At 41.7% G+C, this 17,457-nt stretch overlaps 4 protein-coding genes across 5 annotated transcripts; 3 read left to right on the plus strand and 1 right to left on the minus strand.

Moving 5' to 3' along the window:
- Window positions 1–1,067: 1,067 nt before the first annotated feature.
- angel1 (angel homolog 1 (Drosophila)) lies at window positions 1,068–5,170 on the minus strand. Of its 2 annotated transcripts, none has more exons than XM_068580462.1 (10): window positions 5,104–5,170; window positions 3,782–4,615; window positions 3,407–3,630; window positions 3,221–3,290; window positions 2,686–3,128; window positions 2,394–2,535; window positions 2,150–2,260; window positions 2,034–2,067; window positions 1,763–1,926; window positions 1,068–1,669 (listed from the first exon to the last, which is right to left on the minus strand). In XM_068580462.1, exons 1-10 carry the CDS (start codon window positions 5,168–5,170, stop codon window positions 1,512–1,514), a joined length of 2,247 nt encoding a protein of 748 aa, XP_068436563.1. In that variant the 3' UTR covers window positions 1,068–1,511. The 2 variants fall into 2 exon arrangements, with proteins under 2 accessions (XP_068436563.1, XP_068436564.1); XM_068580463.1 differs by lacking the exon at window positions 5,104–5,170 and adding an exon at window positions 4,812–4,910.
- Window positions 5,171–5,675: 505 nt separating this feature from the next.
- On the plus strand, window positions 5,676–9,494 carry LOC137788113 (leucine-rich repeat-containing protein 74A). The gene is made up of 13 exons (XM_068580941.1): window positions 5,676–5,784; window positions 6,098–6,273; window positions 6,357–6,464; window positions 6,584–6,677; window positions 6,839–6,888; window positions 6,999–7,080; window positions 7,198–7,283; window positions 7,356–7,550; window positions 7,641–7,736; window positions 7,885–8,028; window positions 8,245–8,349; window positions 8,579–8,664; window positions 8,918–9,494. The coding sequence occupies exons 1-13, from the start codon at window positions 5,676–5,678 to the stop codon at window positions 9,492–9,494; spliced, it is 1,908 nt and encodes a 635-aa protein (XP_068437042.1).
- Window positions 9,495–9,932: 438 nt separating this feature from the next.
- olfm4.1 (olfactomedin 4, tandem duplicate 1) lies at window positions 9,933–11,703 on the plus strand. Its single transcript, XM_068580539.1, has 5 exons — window positions 9,933–9,986; window positions 10,067–10,246; window positions 10,341–10,553; window positions 10,635–10,782; window positions 10,874–11,703. The coding sequence occupies exons 1-5, from the start codon at window positions 9,933–9,935 to the stop codon at window positions 11,701–11,703; spliced, it is 1,425 nt and encodes a 474-aa protein (XP_068436640.1).
- Window positions 11,704–13,928: 2,225 nt separating this feature from the next.
- Window positions 13,929–15,629, plus strand: olfm4.2 (olfactomedin 4, tandem duplicate 2). Its single transcript, XM_068581118.1, has 5 exons — window positions 13,929–13,985; window positions 14,069–14,236; window positions 14,313–14,525; window positions 14,613–14,754; window positions 14,836–15,629. Exons 1-5 carry the CDS (start codon window positions 13,929–13,931, stop codon window positions 15,627–15,629), a joined length of 1,374 nt encoding a protein of 457 aa, XP_068437219.1.
- The last annotated feature ends 1,828 nt before the right edge of the window (window positions 15,630–17,457 follow it).

The following is a 17,457-nucleotide window of genomic DNA, read 5'->3' on the forward strand; positions in this document are numbered from 1 at the left end:
TGTTGATGTGCTGCCATTGTGCGCTTCTGCAGTCATATCAAGTAATAGCTGGCAGCCTGTGCGCTGGGCTCATGTTCAGGGATGCTGCTGTTTAATGGATCCCCAAGTGGATGAATGTGAGTCCACCACACGAAGCTCAGCAATCAGCCAAGAAGCCTTAATGGCAGCTACATTCAATGAAACCCAGTTAGCAAGGAACCACTTTCATGTGTGGGCCAATAATGTAACTCCAAAAGGGCTGCATGTGCGGTAAAGTACTGTCATGGTACAGTGTTCATGTAAAACCACATCAGGAAAGAGTGGCGAGGTTTGCGCAAGTGAGCTCTTTAAAACAAGCATTTGTTAATGTTGTGGCAGTTGCCTTCGGGAATTATGAGATACAAGTCATGATGAAGATAAACAAACCCCTCCTTCCAGTGGACTCCAGACGTTAAACACCTGGTCCACCAGTGTTTCTAAGATGTAGAAACAGAAGGCATGATGACCCATTTGGGAAAAGAATAAAACCTACTGACCTTCTTTGTTTACGTGTATGCATACATCGGTGCATTTGATGCCACGGGGGGATGAAAAACACACCCAATTGGATCCCTTTACTACACATACCCTTAATCGATCATTGCATTACAGTATACAGCAAATAGATTTGCATTGACAAGAATGAGTAAAAGATGTCCTACTGATGGTAATCACCTCTGGAGACATTTTATAGTGCACACATGCACAAAGCTGTCTTACCCCATCATGCATGAACACTCAACTTTCTAAATGAATTATTCATTCATGCATCAGCCAGACGTTTTCTCCCTGAACAACTGAGTACCTAAGTGGAGTGGGATGGGAGGGGCAACGCCAACATTCAGGTCACTATCTCAGCACCAGACCCAGCAGGAAACACAGGGAGCCAGACGCCTAACTGGAGGATTTCATGCTGCTGAACGCTTTTGACTGTGCCACATTATAAATCTGAGAAAGAGATACACATCTGTGATGTGTTGAAAAGCTAAAATCATCAAAGAGCCACAACAGAATGGAAAATATTTATTTTATATTTTTACCATCCGAAAAAAATATAACTGACTCAGAAATCTAACACGCTTTAAAAAAAAAAAAAAGGGTTTAAAATAAATTAAAAAGCGAAGAGCATCTGAACAGGTCAGTGCATTATCACACCAAGAATTATTAAAGCAATCACTGCCTGCATTTTTTTTGAAGAACTATTACAGCATCATTAATAAGATTTGTCATATGTCAGTCATAGCGCTGCATTGTTTATCCGATGACAATCAAGTGAAAAAAGACTGATTTTTGGCATCCATTTTTTTTCCGGGCCCTTTTAAAACAAAAATATAAACTTCCATTCAGTTGGAAAACTATGAGCCTTCGATGCAAAAAGTGAACTGTAAGTTACGTTATTCATACTGACAAAAAAAACCATAGAACTCCTGAATTATTTAAATAGAAACATGCTAATCCTCTGACATCACTTTGAGTTCACCCAGTCTTTCCCATCATGCAGCACTCAGGTCCAGCTGGAACTTGGCCAAAAGACTGAGATGGTCAGATGGGAATATGTGATTGGGCAGGCCCCTCATTGACCATAAGACATCCTCCGATAGTAGGGAAAGAGAACCAATCAGCTTCAGACCCACACTCACAAAGTCACCAGCTGAGAAAAAAAAAGAACCAGAATAAACATGTTATCTACAGTAGCCAATTCATTCAGAGCTGCAACACTTTCTTTTGAGTCATGTCCTCATACCGTTTTGATCGCAGATTAAGATGCGTCTCGGGGTGTAGAAGATGTAGTCAACAGTAGCTCCCCCTTCAGAGTGCAGGGTCGAGACTTCTGGATTGCCGAAGCCTGGAAGAATGTGCTTGTAGACCGACTCCAAGTCAAACTGATGCCGGATGGTGTGTCTGAACCTGTGCCACAAAACATGCAACTAAAATCACATCACAAGTCCATCTAACTGAGCCTTTAAATAAAAAAATAAAAATCTTGTTTTGTTCATTACACAAGGCAAACTCACTTTTTATCATAAGATTGATTTCCCCTTGAAGCATCTGCGCATTAAAAGAAAGACTCAGATATTCAAACCATTACGGTAAAACGTGATATTGTGATTTTTGTATTGTAATCCCGTACCTGGTGTGTTGTCTGTCACACCTGGGATTTGCTCCAAGTCCGCAGGACGGACACATGCAGCTGGACAGAAGCGCAGTTGCTGCATGAAGTCGTGTCTGTACTGATATTTTCCTACACAGGAAGAACAAACATAGGAAAGGAAGTGAGGAGAGTGGAAATTAAAACACAAAAGACTGAAACTCTTTCCATGGAGCAAGATTACAAAAAAAAGGTACAACAAAATGCCACAACTTCAAACAATGACCTGATTTGAGACTTTGGCTCTTCAACGTATCATTAACTGTTGAGTACTGGCAGCTGTCAGTGATTCCTAGTGAGCTGGGCCACAGGGGAGCATTCAGTCTGTGACAATGAATATTTTGTGACAGGTCCTCTTGACCTGATATCTGTTGGACATGGGGAATACATACATGGTTAAAGAGGGAAATCCTGCAAACATGAATACACAAAAAAACAAACTGATACAACTATTACAAACAAGTGTGGGAGAAGCATAAATATATTTTCGGTTATTCTTTGCAATGTTTAAGTCTCACCATCCATGCTGGCAGACCCTGGAAGTAGAGCTCGCCGGTGGTAATCAGCTGGTAAAGAGGCATTTGGGGGACAGAGTTAAAGTCCCCACACAATATAAGGTTACAGTCTTCACCTTTGGCCTTACAGGATTTGACGAGGCTGTCAATTTCTGCCAGCATTATGGCTAGCTGAGCCAGCTTAACATCCCCCCTCCTGGGGTTGAAGAGCAGGTGGGTGTTGGCCACGCACAGAGGTAGGCCCTTTGCCTTGACTGCCGACCCCTGGGTGACCACTGGCTGAAGTAACAAAACAATGGCCACATTGTGCCGGTCCAGCAGCTCTATCTCAGGCCTGAAGAACTCCAGCGTGGTGACCGACAACTCAGAGAAGCAACTTCTACGATAGCACGTAGCACAGCCGTCTGTCTTGTTTCCCGTACGCCGCTTGAACACGCAGGTGTAGCCTGGAGCGACAAGATGAAGAGACAATATATGTAATGGCTGTCATAACGTCACCTAACATGATTGGCACACTGTATTTTCAGAGACTACTTACCCATATGAGACAGGACTGGATACAGTTGTTCATGGTAGTGGTTTTCCTGAACTTCTTGGAGACAGAGAATCTAAAACACAAAACTTATTAGTGGATACCTATGTATTACAATTAAAAATGTATCTAGTTAGTATTTATGAATGAAACAAAAGACAAATGTTCAGAATCTGCCAGCACTTGACTCACATCTGGTTCCCATTTCTGTACTTCCTCTAGGATTAGGCTGCAGCGGCAGCTCCAGTCGAGTACCTCTAGAGGGCAGTGTGTGTACAGCTCCGGATTGGCCTCGAGTAAGTCCTGAGCAAGGATGTTGTAGGACATAACAGTGAAGTCCATTGAGGCTTTGGTGAACGGCAAGGGCTCCGCTGCAGTGGTACTCTCATCCATCTCCTCCCATAATCTCCACATGACTGGGTGGAAAACAAACACATACATACAAGTCTGTGCAAATAAACAGCTGGATGTTAAACCACCAGTGATATTAGACAAATATCACTACTGTGGATATATTACAGTAAGTGAGAAAGACTGTTCCAGTAAAGTGAGCTATTGGAGTCTCACCTTCAAATGGAACATTCGGCTCCATTGGAGGGTAATAGCTCGCGACAGGAAATTGCCACAGTGGGCACTGCACCTCTTCTGCCAGGCCAGGTCCTACAGGAAAGTGCCAGCTAGCTTGTGTATCCTGTTGCCTACTGAGTTTAAGGCAGCTTTGCGTGTTAGAGGGAAGGCATGGAAATGTCAGCTTGGTATTGCTTTCCCCACCATGAATTTCTTCAGCAGCCAGGGTCACATATTCGTCCCAGCACTCGGTTACTTTAGATGCAGTTTTAGGTGGAGTCGTCGACTCTTCTGCGCTTGGCATCTGTATTTTTTCCTGCACCGGACTGGTAGTTTTTTGAGCGCGGCCCTCTTTTGGCCAACACTCTAATTGTGCCCCAAGTGCGTTTTCTGGACCAATGTCCCCAGTTTGAAAAATTATTCCATCCTCTGTATTTTGCTTCATATGAAGCACCTCATGAATAGTTATTTCTCCAACCTTTTGCTTGGGAGCTTCCACTCTGTCCTGCTGCAGTCCATTGCTTGTCTCTGCTTCTTCCTTGATCAATGTAGATTTCAGCTCACTCATCCTTGAAGTAGCCCCATTCTTTGTTTCTTCATGCAGGACAGCCACACACTGTTGTTTGTCTGCGACAGGCCTCGCATCACTTTCCGTTTCTGGACTTGGTTCTTTCATCCTTTCCTTCGTCTCTCCCTTCGTCCCACTGCTCTGGCTGAGCCCCTGGTCCAGCGGAGTTTTCTGAAACTGGGTGAACCTTCTGGTTGTGTCAGCGCCACCATCCCACACTGCCTTGCCATTAACCTCTGTAGGAGGGAGACCCTTCTTTGAAGCCTCTGGAAGACAAGATTAGTGTCAGAAAACCCTGATGCATTCATACTAAGCTTCTTTGCCAACATGAAAAATGCTGTTAAATGCGACAAATTAAATATTTCTAACTGAACAAACTACACAGCAAAACAGTCACACGTGGGGACGTTGTGACGTCACGAGGAACGCGAGCTAAAAAAAGAAAAGTGCAAGCTAACGCACGTTTCTACGAGCTTAAGCCCGATTTAGCTGAATGGCAATAAAATAATGTGGCTAACATTCCCGTTTTCCTAAATGAGGAACTAGTAGCTCACACCGGGGAACCACAAGAAGTGTCACACCAGGTTATTTTGTTTCAATAACCAACGGAGCTCTCGCGCCAACAAATGTCGAGACGAGCGGCTCAGTCAGCCGCCAAGTTAAATGTACCGAGAGCTCCTCACGGCTCCTCAACTGAAATGCAAAAAGTGACACCGCCACTTTTAAATAAACATGAAGGTGCTGCAAGACTTACCCGAGTGTCGACTTGTCACGAAGCGTGATAGTGGGAAGAGCAAATAATACAACAGGCTGCCAATCATGTTTCTGTACTGAAATTAGCGCATGCGCGTTCTGAAGTTGGTAATGATGAGAAAGGTTAGGGGTCGCAAGTCATACGCCACTGGTGTGGTTTCCTCGTGGATGTGACTTAATCTGGTTAAAACAAAAAGCACACAACATTATACACAGCAAGATAATATGACAATGTACAACATCATATAAAATGTCACTTTACTTTAAACCAATGCTTCAAACCACATAATTTCACTGTGTCATGCTGTAGCCTACCTACAGTTTTGCTTAGTGTTACAAAAAAAACACAACATTGCAACCACACGGAGGCATAAATTATTGATGTCACTACACATGAAATGTTACCTGAGGGGTAGAGTTACCTGCTGGATAGCACAGCCCTATTTCATTTCTCGGTGCTGCTAGCCCATACAGAACACATAGGAATAAATGAACAAATAACCAGAAGAATATTCCTTTTGTATCTGGGAAGTGGTTTCAGACAGGACATATAGGCTCTGACAGCTTCCAGCAATGTCAACGCTGTCCTTTGAGTCCCTCTGCCTAAAAGAGGATGATTGTCCATCCCCAACTCAACTGCAGGCTGTGGACGATGAGTTTGACACAGACTTGGACTCGGATGGTAAGTACATTAAACTCGTTCTTGGATTCATTATTGCAGTCGTTGGCTAAAGACAGTATAAGCCACTTTGTTGTTCTTACTGTAAAGCTGTACATTTGTACTGTTAATTCATGATCATGTGGTAAAAAAAAAAAACATTCCCAAAACAATGCAAATAAATTTCTTGTTTTGACAAGTCTATATATATATATATATATATATATATATATATATATATATATATATATATATATATATATATATATATATATATATATATATATATATATATATATATAAATATAAACTTGCATATGGGCTTCCTCATTTCCAGAAATAGAGGAGAGCAACAAGGAGATGTCTATACCTGAAGTGTACCTCCAGGCCTGCAAGCTGGTGGGTGTAGTGCCAGTCTCCTACTTCATACGAAACTATGATTCTACAACCATGATCCTCAACCACCATGGGCTGGGACCTTTGGGGTGTAAGGCACTTGCTATTGCTTTAGTGGTAAGTTTAAAATGCATGCTATTGAGTGCAAACTTTTTAAAATTGTTTAAATAGAACATTTCTGATAAGCTCTTTGTATTTAGGCTGATACGTATATCAACACTCTGGAACTGGCAGACAATCACATTCAAGCAGAGGGAGCCGAATACCTTGTGGAGATGCTGAGGGCTAATTTCGCCATCCAGCACCTGGTATGTCAGACTGCTAACCTACCACTAGAGGGCACAAGAGCTTTGCAGGTGGCATCTTTACTTGACCTTTCCAGTGGAGTGTGCAGCGTATACTGGACCAGCATCTGTTTCCCTTTCAGGATTTGTCCGACAACTATCTGCTGTCTGCAGGAGCTGAACATGTGGCTAAAGTGTTGCTGGACAACATTTCAATAAAATCTATTAAACTTTCAGGTAATATTAACAGCTTTTACTGTATTTATTGACAGAAGGATGATGCACTGTGACCAGATCAGGCCTGACTTCAAAATTAAAAAGAAAACTATTTTCCACTCAATTTTATTCATAAGTAAACTTATTCAATATATTTATACATCCATATTTTTTCCAAACAGGAAATGGATTCACAGATGATGATGCAAAATATTTTTCAGATGCCCTGTTGGTAAGTGATTACCTGACAAATTACATTTTAGTTGCGGTTTGTTGGTAAGTAGTGGTAGGCTACCTTTTTACTTTTGCATTTATGATGCCGTTAATATGTTTTACCTGTAGACCAATTCCAGAATGAAGGAGCTAGACCTGAGCCATAATAAGTTTTGTGGAAAAGGAGGGGAACATATGGGACAACTGTTGGGTACTATACAATTTAATAATCCTAATGTCTTTGTAGATGTGACCAAATAAATTGCTTTACTCTATGAATGTATTGCCAATAAAGAGAAATTACCACAGATGTCTTCCATCTCTACAGCAAGTAACGAGGGTCTTGAGGCGCTGGATCTTAGCTGGAACCATCTTAGAATGAAAGGGGCTGTGGCTCTTTGTGCTGGACTCAAGGTAAGGTCAAATAAGGGATCTATTTGATCACAGACTTGGTATGCAACATCTGATCCCATTCTCTATGTTTAGGTGAATATAATGTTAACACACCTCGACTTATCATGGAACGGTTTTGGTAATGAGGGCGCTCTAGCCATGGGAGAGGCCCTAAAATTCAACAACACTCTTGTGCACCTCAACCTCAACAACAACCGCATCACCAATGAGGGTGTCGGCATGCTGTGCAGGGGTCTTGAGTTCAATGACACACTCAGAGTCCTACTGGTGGGTGGACAAGGTTGTGTGAAGCTAACACACATCATCAGTATGACGCTGGTACTTTTTAAGGTGATGTATATTTTTACACTCCCGCAGTTGGCTTACAACTCTTTAACAGTAGAGGGAGCACTGGCCCTGGTTAATGTGGTGAAGAACACTCCTAGAACTGCTTTGGAGGAGATCAACATATGTGTGAGTTAGTGTGGCACCCTGTTCTCTGTTCTGTCATATCATTTAATCACAATTCAAAAAAATCTATCTTTTCTCTATCAAAGTGAATGAGTGTGTCCTGTCTATACTATCTTGCCAACACCATCAATCTGTTTTATCTTTTGACCAGAATGTGCTGGTAAATGAGACATTTGTGCATCTGTTGGAGGTTACAAGTCAGGAGCATCCCGCTCTGGATGTACAGTACGGAGGAGTGGGAGGCTTCATCGCCAAGAAGCCACCAAAACGTGTTGATCCAATGAAAGTCATTCAGGTGTGTTTTGGTCACACAATGAGAATAAGTAGGCCGGAAAATCTGAACTGAATGGCTACATTCCAGCATTTCATATGAAAATATAGTATTTAAAATAAGTGTTTTACTTAAGTTTTTTTTCTTCATTAAATTAGCAAAGCTGTCAGCTGAGGTCAACTGTTTCTGTTTAGTTCAACATCTATTTCGTAATTTTCACAATGTCTTTTGTTTTTGAAGGACTATTTGGATCAACGCAAGCTACGCCTGTGGGATTTCTTCAGGAACATTGACAAAGATGGCACAATGCGAGTCCCTGTTGCTGACTTCAGGAAGGCGGTGCAGGTTTCCAAATAAATACTGTTTTGAACTGTGCCGAGTCATTGACATTTGCAGGGCAAAGTACCATTAACATCGACCTTTTGAAATCGTGCATGATTAACTCTCTTCTGGTCCTTGTCACAAATCTGTTCTAATGCTGAATCAGTAAAAGCACACTGTAAGAGACTAGTGAATCCCTGAAAGAATCATTTGTGGAACTGATTTCTCTTTCTGTCCCGTGAAACCATGATAGCAATCAAGTATTCCTTTGGATCGATACCAGATTGAGGAGCTGATTCAAAGACTTGATCGCGACAGGACAGGAATGGTAGACTACAGGTGAGCATGCCTCCCACTGTTTGATTACAAGCACTGCTGTGTCTTCTAAATTGTTTCACAGAGTAGCCTATTAAGGTTTATTGTTGCAAAACACTGAGTGATGACATTGCTGTAAATTTGTACAGTTATATTGTTGTTTAATTGATGGTGTAGTCAAACCAAATATGTTTTAGATATGAGCTGGGAATTTGTCCAGATCTTCACCGTGAATGACGCTTGTAAATGAATGATGTTATCTGATGTTTCTGTACAGGGGACTGGCAGATACAAGGAAACAGATGATGAGGGACCACCGCCGCCAGCTGAGGAAGGTTGAGTCGCGACAAAAAAAAGAGAAACAGAAGAGCGACCGTATCCTCAAGACCTTCCAGAGCGCCGTGGAGGCTGTAACACCACGCAGCTCAATGGTCATATCTCCAGGAGGAGCCAGAGAGGATTCAAGTGGCCCTCAGCACTTCTCTGCCACCCCTCTAAGTTCTTGGCACCACATTGTCATGTCCAACAGCAGTCGCTATTCTGTCACTAATCTGAGCAATGAGCATGACCACCTGCCCATGTTAGGAGGCTCAACACCGTATCGTCCCACCAGTTCCCCGGCCATGCGCTCCTACTCACAGCCGAACCTGCTGGATGACTCCCCTCGCTCGTCTCCAGGCAAGTCCATCTCTGCCCAGGGTATACGCTCCGATCCAGAGATGAGCTACAGCAAGTTGAGCCCCACTGCGTACAACCTGACCAGGTCCAGGCCGGCTCTTGATGCCAAGCAGCCAGTGGATAAAGCCAAACCCAAGAAAGTTAAGAAAAAGAAAACCACCAAACGAAAGAATTAAAGACTCAAAGAGTTCAACTGTCAAGTAATTGTAAACATCTGTATAATTGTTTAACGTGTAATGATTGTTTTGCCTGTTGGCTACTTTGTAACACACAATTATATAATAAAGATAGATTTTAATTAATCATATTGTTTCTAATTAAAAAAAAAGAAAGACAAATGTGTGTTGAGCATTCAGAGCATCTGGGGGAACACTTGGGAGCTCTGTCAGATGGTAGACCCACCCATCAGTGATGCAAAACCAAACATGAATGGATCATTTCAAACAAGTATTTCATTATTGTTTGCTGAAGATAACAATAAGTGTCGTATCTTGGCATACGCCTAGACTAAAGGTGCTGGGAACTAGGACAGGTGCTGAAACCCGCAAGGTGTCGAAACTGACTATATAAGCCCTGAAGATCCTGCTTTCTCAATCATAACAACTGCACCAACGATGATCGGTACTCTGTACGTCTTGGCACTGTTGAGCTCCACTGTGGCCTGGGGGGTACGTATGGCACGACTCAGATCAACTGATTCATTCTTTTAAGCTGATTCATTGCATGTTCATATGACCTTTTTTAACAGCATGTAGGCCTGTGGAGGGAGGGGAGTGTGAGGAATGAGACCGGAGGTGGAAGTGGAAGTGGGGAGAGGTGCACTTGTGACGCCTTCTTGCCCAGTTCCACCTTTCCTATTCAAGACCTGGTGGTGGTAGAGCAGACGGCTGTGGAGATCTCACACAAACTGGAGCTGGAGATGGGCAAGGTGCTCAGGCATATTAGAAACGTGTGCAAAAGATGATAACATATTTGAGATGGTCAAATCACATGTCAAATCTTTTTAACTGACTTTATTACAGCTGGAAGACTACGAGACCAAACTGACGGCATATGCGGAAAAGATAATAAAGCTGACAGCAGAAATAGAAAAAATGGAGAAGAACTCTGATGCCTCCAATGATGCCGACATGGACGAGATTAAGGTGGAGATCAAACAAGTGGAGGCTCTTATTAAAGAGCTGCAGCTCTCCATCAGCGGCTCCACCGCTGTCTTTGTGTCTCTGCATGTACAAGTAAGTCCAGATGACGGCTGTCACTGCATCAACTAATCCTCATGATGTCAATCCACTGGTTAACCATGCGTTCACTTTCAGATCACAGTCATGGTGGAGACCCTGAACAGGCTGGAGGTGACCTACGACAAGAATGTGGTTCTGGTGACGCGTCGGGAGTACGTCAAGGTGCAGCTGCAACTGGAGGAGTGCGAGAGGCGCCACCAGGAGCTTTTCAACCCCAACATCGGTGAGCTCATTTCCACTGATATCCACATTTATTAATCTCAGTGCTCTTTGGACTTGCATTAATTTCCCCTCCTCTCTCTCTCTCTCTGCAGGTTCTTGTGCACACACAGGTATCATAAAGGTCAGCAAGCCCATTGTAAGCCAACTGAATGCCCATCTTAGTGCTGGCTACAAATACGGTGGCTGGGGGAAAGATTCAAAACCGGTCCCTGACAGAGAATCTATGTACTGGTACTCTGGGTACACAAGTGGCTCCATCGTTGACATTAGGTTCTACACTAACTACAAGAACCTCATTTTGAGAAACCACTTCCAGCATCACAACCTACACAGCGGTTGGTTTGGCACAGGGAACAATTTCATCATCCGTGACAACAGCCTGTATTATCAGATCAACAGTCCGTTTGGGTTGGCTAAACTGAATTTCACCACCATGAAATATGAGTCCAGGGTGATTCCCAGAGCTAGCGGCAGATTCTCCTACTCCAACTCCCCCAATCAGAACTTTGACTTTGCTGCCGATGAAAGCGGCCTGTGGGTGACCTTTGCCACAGAGGACGCCAGTGGTCGGATGGTCATTGCTAAAATAAATGAGCCTTCTTTTGGGGTTGAGGAGGAATGGCAGACTAGTGTCTATAAACCAGGAGTGAGCAATGCCTTCATGGTGTGTGGTGTTCTGTATGCAGTCAGAACAGTCGATATCCAAACTGAAGAGATATTTTACAAGTATGACACCAAAACCAAACAAGAGAGTTACGTCAGTGTTCCCTTTGAGAGGTTCCACGATAAGTTTGCCAACCTGGACTATAATCCCACTGACCAGAAGCTCTACATGTACAATGATGGCTACTATGTAAACTACCATCTGTGGTTCAACTCCACTGCAAAAGCCACTGTGGAACCACCATTTATCCTGTCCTGAGTCAGTATTTGTGATTTACTGAAGGATAATATCTGATGAATGAAGCAATTATCGTATCGTTCTTTCTTTTCTTGTACTATACATGTACTGCATCATTTGTATTTCTTCACTAATAAATGATATCAAGCACTACAACGGTGTCAAGTGTGTCCTCATGGATAAAGTGTATTAAAACGAGAATATTATTTATACACCTCGCTCCTTTTACCCACTCATCCTAGAGCCAAGTTTCTGAAACTAAGAGAAAGTAGATGTGCTAAGCTAGTTTCTGATTTATAATGGAATAATAATGTTTTCTCATTTACTTGATCTAAACATGACAATACTTGCCATGTTCGAAAACTTACCACATTTTGTTTGCTTGTGAGGCTTGCTGAAAACAGACATCTTCATATAGGTGTCATATTCTCTTATTAATAAAGGCCTCTCTAGCGCCCACTAGAAGTTGGACAGGCGATGCAGAACAGAGACATCATTATTGTTATTAGTAACACATGTGCTTTACCTACAACGACAAGTCAACATGTCTCTTGTGAAGAAAAAAACAGTTTGACAGATAAAAGACCAACAAGAAGTTTAGTAAGTAATACATCCTTAACTTCTAATACTCACCTAACGCTGTGCAATTTCTGGCCCCTCACTATTCATATTATATATATATATATATATATATATATATATATATATATATATATATATATATATATATGTATATATATATATGTATACATATATATACATATATGTATATATATATATGTATATATATATATATATATATATATATATATATATATATATATATATATATACACACACACACACACACACACACACACACACACACACACACACACACACATACATGTGAACTAGCAGTAATACTATACATATTTTGATATTGTTAATTTAAGTTCATTGATTTCCTTTAGTTTGCCTAGGACAACAGAATAATATATAGCAGGTGTTACTAATTACATTAATCATAGCTTCGTTATATGTGAAGGTCTCAGTAAGACAAGCACACCTGAATGTGAAGCACGCATAATGCATCAAACCTTTACACCTGTGCTTTGCCTGCTACGAACCGTCATAACAACAGCTATTAAAAAGGTTTATTGAGTTCTTCAAACCACTCACTGACCGCTCATGTCCTGTCTGGAAGCATCAGCATTCATCATGTGTCTTCAGTCATTACGTTTATTTTTCCCCGGTTAGTTTGTCATCTGTCTCTATGTAGAAGCAGATGTAGATGGACATGCAGATAAATGCTATATTTGGAGATCACCCACAAGCATTTCAGCTTAAAACAGATTTTTTTTTTTCAGTTATCTTTGTTTACATTGTCATTGAACTACTTTGGAAATTTATATGCAAACATTAAAAACATTTTGATTCCATATTTGTTTTTTCGTTCAATTTTACAGTCTCATGTTTCTAACTGTCACACCTGCAACATCTTCTCTTTACAACTGCATCTTTTGTTTCAGTGTTGTTCCTGAAGTGATTCAAATTACTCATGCCTGGGGATTTTCTGATGCTTTTATTCATATCCGTTCGTCACATTCCATATTTACATGCAATTTGGTCTCTGCATTTAACCCATGCTCAGGAGCAGTGGGCTGCTGTGAAGCTCCTGGGGAGCAAGTCAGCATTTCACTCCCAAGTTGTTCCCTTCCGGCACAGTATCTCCTTTGCTGTTGAAAGGCACCACCCAAGTCACATGATGTAAGTATGCAAGTAACCATGTTGATAACAAACTACATTTTCATTATTTTATTCACAATACTGTGAAATCTGACTTTTACAAGGACGAACATACAAATGAATAAGCTCTGTTAAGAATTCATCATGAATAAAAAGGGTACATTAAATTGAATGTGCTTGTTGACATGATGACGTAATAATATAACATATGCACCACTCAGTTACCAGACCATAAACATTACAAGGTGCCTCCAGGATTCAATACATGTGTCATTTTTCTCATCCACACCCATGTTCATATCAAACCTGACGTGTCGGATACCTCAAACGTTATTGTGAGCAAACAAGGAAAATGCCATAAAGTCATGATATACTTGTAAATGAACAGCTGTCCTTGTGTTGAAGTTCCAGACAACTCAAATAACACTCTGGGAAAAGAAAAGATGTTTTTGATAATGCGATAAGAGCTGTCTTTAAAAGCCCTCTGATCAGGACACGGATGAGACATAAACTGAGACATGATGCTGCCGATCATGCTGCTGCTGCTGTTGCTCAGTCCTGCTTTGGCCTGGATTGTGAGTGATTCTTCTTGCAGGTGGATTGCTCATTCATTGTGATAAACTATAATAGTGGTTCATTTTGAGTTTTGATTTTTCAGCCACTGCATGATTGGGAGTCTGGCAATGTGACTGCATCGGTGGGTGAGTCAGGCCACTGCGTTTGTCATGTGTATCTACCGGAAACCACCTTCCCTGCTGACCGCGTTCAGCACATGCAGCAAGTCAGCAAGGATCTGATCCTGGAGATGGAAATTCAAATGAACAAGGTGCAGTAAGACCTATTAAGACAGAACATTTTGGTGAAACATCATCATGCTGATTTATGTTTCTTCCCTCTTTTAGATGGTAAGTTATGAGGGTATATTGGAGGCCTACTTGAAGGAACTGGTGGACCTGACCATGAGAGTGTCCATGCTGGAGAGCAGTCCTGACAGCTACATCAAACTGGACTTTGAGCTGCTCAGAATTGAGCTCAGAGAGTTTGAGGTTCTTGTGTCTCAGCTCAAAGACTCCCTCAATTCCTCCTCGCCCATGTTTGACAGTTTGTATACTGAGGTGAAAGAGCCATTGTTTTAACTTGCAAACAACGCCACTTTCTTCATAATTTGAATATTTTCATTTCATGAATGTGTTTATTCCCAGATCCGAAACATGACTCTCATCGTGAACCAACTGGAGACTTTTGACAAGAGCAACCTGGAGGTGATCCGCATTGAGTTTGCAAAGCTGCAGAAGAAGCTGGAGGAGTGCCAGAAGGAGCAGGAGTTCATCAAGCCAGATATTGGTACGGCAACTAGTCAAAAGATGATAGTCTAAAAATATGTTTATTGTTCCCCAATGTTAACATTTTTTATTTTCTTTCCAGGCAACTGCAACCACACAGGAATCATGAGCCTCAGCAAGCCAATGGTGCTCCAACTAAATGCTCATTTGAATGCAGGTTATCAGTATGGGGGCTGGGGAAAAGACTCCAAACCTATCAGAGGCTATGAATCAATGTACTTCTATGGTGGATACAGCTCTCCTTCTGTGCATGGCTTCTATTTGTACTCCAATTATGAAAAGCTGATTCTGAGGTCCTCGTTCAAACGCCATGACATGCCAAGCGGGTGGGAAGGTACCGGTAACAATTACATCGTTCACAGTAACGCCATATACTACCAGCATAATACTCCTTTCAGTATGAGCAAACTGAATCTGACGAGTTCCAAATACGACTACAGAGTCCTCCCAGCTGCAAGTCAAAAGTTCTCGTACAGTTACTCAGACCATCAGAACATGGACTTTGCAGCTGATGAAAATGGCTTGTGGGTAATGTATGCCTCAGAGGAGAGCAAAGGCAAAATTGTCCTCGCTAAAATAGATGAGAAATCTTTTGGCATTGAGGATGAGTGGAAGACCGGTGTGTTCAAGCAGTTGGCCGGCAACGCTTTCATGGCTTGTGGAGTCATGTACGCCACCAGGTCAGTGGATCTGTACACAGAGGAGATCTACTATGCCTTTGACACCAAGACCAACGAGGAGAAACACCTCAACGTTCAGTTCCAGAAGTTCCAGGAGAAATACACCAACCTGGACTACAATCCCTCCGATCAGAAGCTCTACATGTACAACAACGGCTACTATGTGTCTTATAGTGTGAGGTTCAACAAAGACTGATCCCTCCCCTCTGTGATCTTTGTATTGTGATTGATACGATTGATCTGTATGTACTTGCAATGTCACTGCAGCTCTATAAAGCCATGTACTGTAACACAGACTTTTTACTCTCATTTCCTGAATAAAATCAAACTGAAGCATTACAATTGTGTGAACTTAAAAAACTTTTTAGGCATATGAATTACATTACACACAATTACACATTCATAGATTAAATCAATAAAGTATGTTTTATTAATAGGCAATTAAATGAAACAACTAAATATAAACTACTGAAAGATCCAGTGTGCTCAATCCAATATGGCCCTTTTAAAGTATTGAAATATATAAACAACAATACGGCAATACTGTATCATCAGATTTTAAATGGACAAAGACAAAAGGCAAATTCCCACTCGCCAATCTAATGTAGATGTACATTTTTAGTTGGACAGTAGGTTGAAGAGGCTTTAAATCAAATTGGATAATGATTCAATTGTGAAGGCTGCCAGAGATGATGTCCATGTGACACACGCACACACACACACACACACACACACACACACACACACACACACACACACACACACACACACACACACACACACACACACACTGTAACCTCAACAGAATCAAAACAACAGATACACAGCATGTTAAAGATTTAAAATCAAGTACAAAGTGAGATGCAGAAGACTGTTATAACCAGTCACTGTATCTTTTCATGATTATACTTCAGAGTGTGAAGGTCAACATGCAGTTATTGTTCTGCGCTGCTTGAACAAAAGAGAAATGATGCTCATGTCTGCTTTTCCAATCGACAGGATGAATCCAGAATAAATTGCTTTGATAGATTAATATTCCTGGCAAACTAAATTTGTTCCGATTCTGTTTATAATTTTCTACAAAACATAATGCACTTCAATGAATCATTGAAACTGTTGACCACGAGGTGCTTTGTGGGGGAAATGTACAGAGAATACTGTATGCATTGATCTTGTTTTGTGATTATGTTGCCGGACAGTAATTGCTTTTAGTATACACTGATTATCCTGTGTCTTTCAGCTTGTCAGCTACGGAGGTTACATGTGACAGAAATTATGTTTTATTTTCTTTTCAGGCAACTGCAATCACACAGGATTTGTGAGCGTTGGCAAGCCTACAGTCAACCAACTGAATGCTCATTTGAACCCAGGATAGCAGTATTGGGGCTGGGGTAAAGACTCCAAACCTTCGTACATGGGTCCTGTTTGGTTTCAATTTGAGGAACAGGGTGGAAAATAAAGTGTGACTAAATGAACATTTTAGATTTTTTTTAAAAAGAAGAAAAAAATCATTGAACTAAACCAGAGCGCTCCCTTCCATCTTTTTGGATAAAGTTCCACCAACTGATACATCTCAGACCCCCCTCCTCTCCTTACATTCAGCCTCCACCCCCTTCCTGTAAACCAGCCCTCCCTTGGGGGGGTAAGGACTCTCCTTTGTGCTGAGACTGGAGCCTGGCTCCATCTGGCACTGGGCACCAGCAGATTATGGATTCTGGGCAGGGTGATCCCTCCATTCATAGTGGATGGGAGACATCAAAGAAAGTCTGTAATTAGTATTGAATTTATATATTCAGCTATTTGCATATGGGACTTGTCAATAGTCAGCACTAAAAGCTGAGCACAATCCATTTTGGAAGAAATAGTCATGAGGGTTGAAAATGGCCTTCAGTCAGTGTACACAAAAACAGTACTGTCTCTTTAAATCGACCAGCATCTGTCAGGATGAGAGGGGGGAAGTGAGCGCCTTGTGTGAAATGGTACCCTAAAGTGACATAATGCTCAGCCTATCGGCAGCCACGCCT

Source organism: Clinocottus analis, unplaced genomic scaffold (genome assembly GCF_023055335.1).
Source record: "Clinocottus analis isolate CAN_PGR_092001 unplaced genomic scaffold, fCliAna1.0.p SCAF_17, whole genome shotgun sequence".
Lineage (NCBI taxonomy): Eukaryota > Metazoa > Chordata > Actinopteri > Perciformes > Cottidae > Clinocottus > Clinocottus analis.

Excerpts from the sequence above, each read along its gene's own strand:
- angel1 (XM_068580462.1), bottom strand. The coding sequence starts at position 5,170 with ATGATTGGCAGCCTGTTGTATTATTTGCTCTTCCCACTATCACGCTTC. Across the intron at positions 2,536-2,685 it reads AGGGTCTGCCAGCATGGATG|ATATCAGGTCAAGAGGACCT; the intron begins GTGAGACTTAAA and ends CATGTCCAACAG. Across the intron at positions 2,261-2,393 it reads GAGCCAAAGTCTCAAATCAG|GAAAATATCAGTACAGACAC; the intron begins GTCATTGTTTGA and ends CTTCCTGTGTAG.
- LOC137788113 (XM_068580941.1), top strand. The coding sequence starts at position 5,676 with ATGTCAACGCTGTCCTTTGAGTCCCTCTGCCTAAAAGAGGATGATTGT. Across the intron at positions 6,889-6,998 it reads ATTTTTCAGATGCCCTGTTG|ACCAATTCCAGAATGAAGGA; the intron begins GTAAGTGATTAC and ends TTTTACCTGTAG. Across the intron at positions 8,029-8,244 it reads ATCCAATGAAAGTCATTCAG|GACTATTTGGATCAACGCAA; the intron begins GTGTGTTTTGGT and ends TTGTTTTTGAAG.
- olfm4.1 (XM_068580539.1), top strand. The coding sequence starts at position 9,933 with ATGATCGGTACTCTGTACGTCTTGGCACTGTTGAGCTCCACTGTGGCC. Across the intron at positions 9,987-10,066 it reads GCTCCACTGTGGCCTGGGGG|CATGTAGGCCTGTGGAGGGA; the intron begins GTACGTATGGCA and ends CTTTTTTAACAG. Across the intron at positions 10,554-10,634 it reads TTGTGTCTCTGCATGTACAA|ATCACAGTCATGGTGGAGAC; the intron begins GTAAGTCCAGAT and ends GTTCACTTTCAG.
- olfm4.2 (XM_068581118.1), top strand. The coding sequence starts at position 13,929 with ATGATGCTGCCGATCATGCTGCTGCTGCTGTTGCTCAGTCCTGCTTTG. Across the intron at positions 14,237-14,312 it reads TGGAAATTCAAATGAACAAG|ATGGTAAGTTATGAGGGTAT; the intron begins GTGCAGTAAGAC and ends TCCCTCTTTTAG. Across the intron at positions 14,526-14,612 it reads TTGACAGTTTGTATACTGAG|ATCCGAAACATGACTCTCAT; the intron begins GTGAAAGAGCCA and ends GTTTATTCCCAG.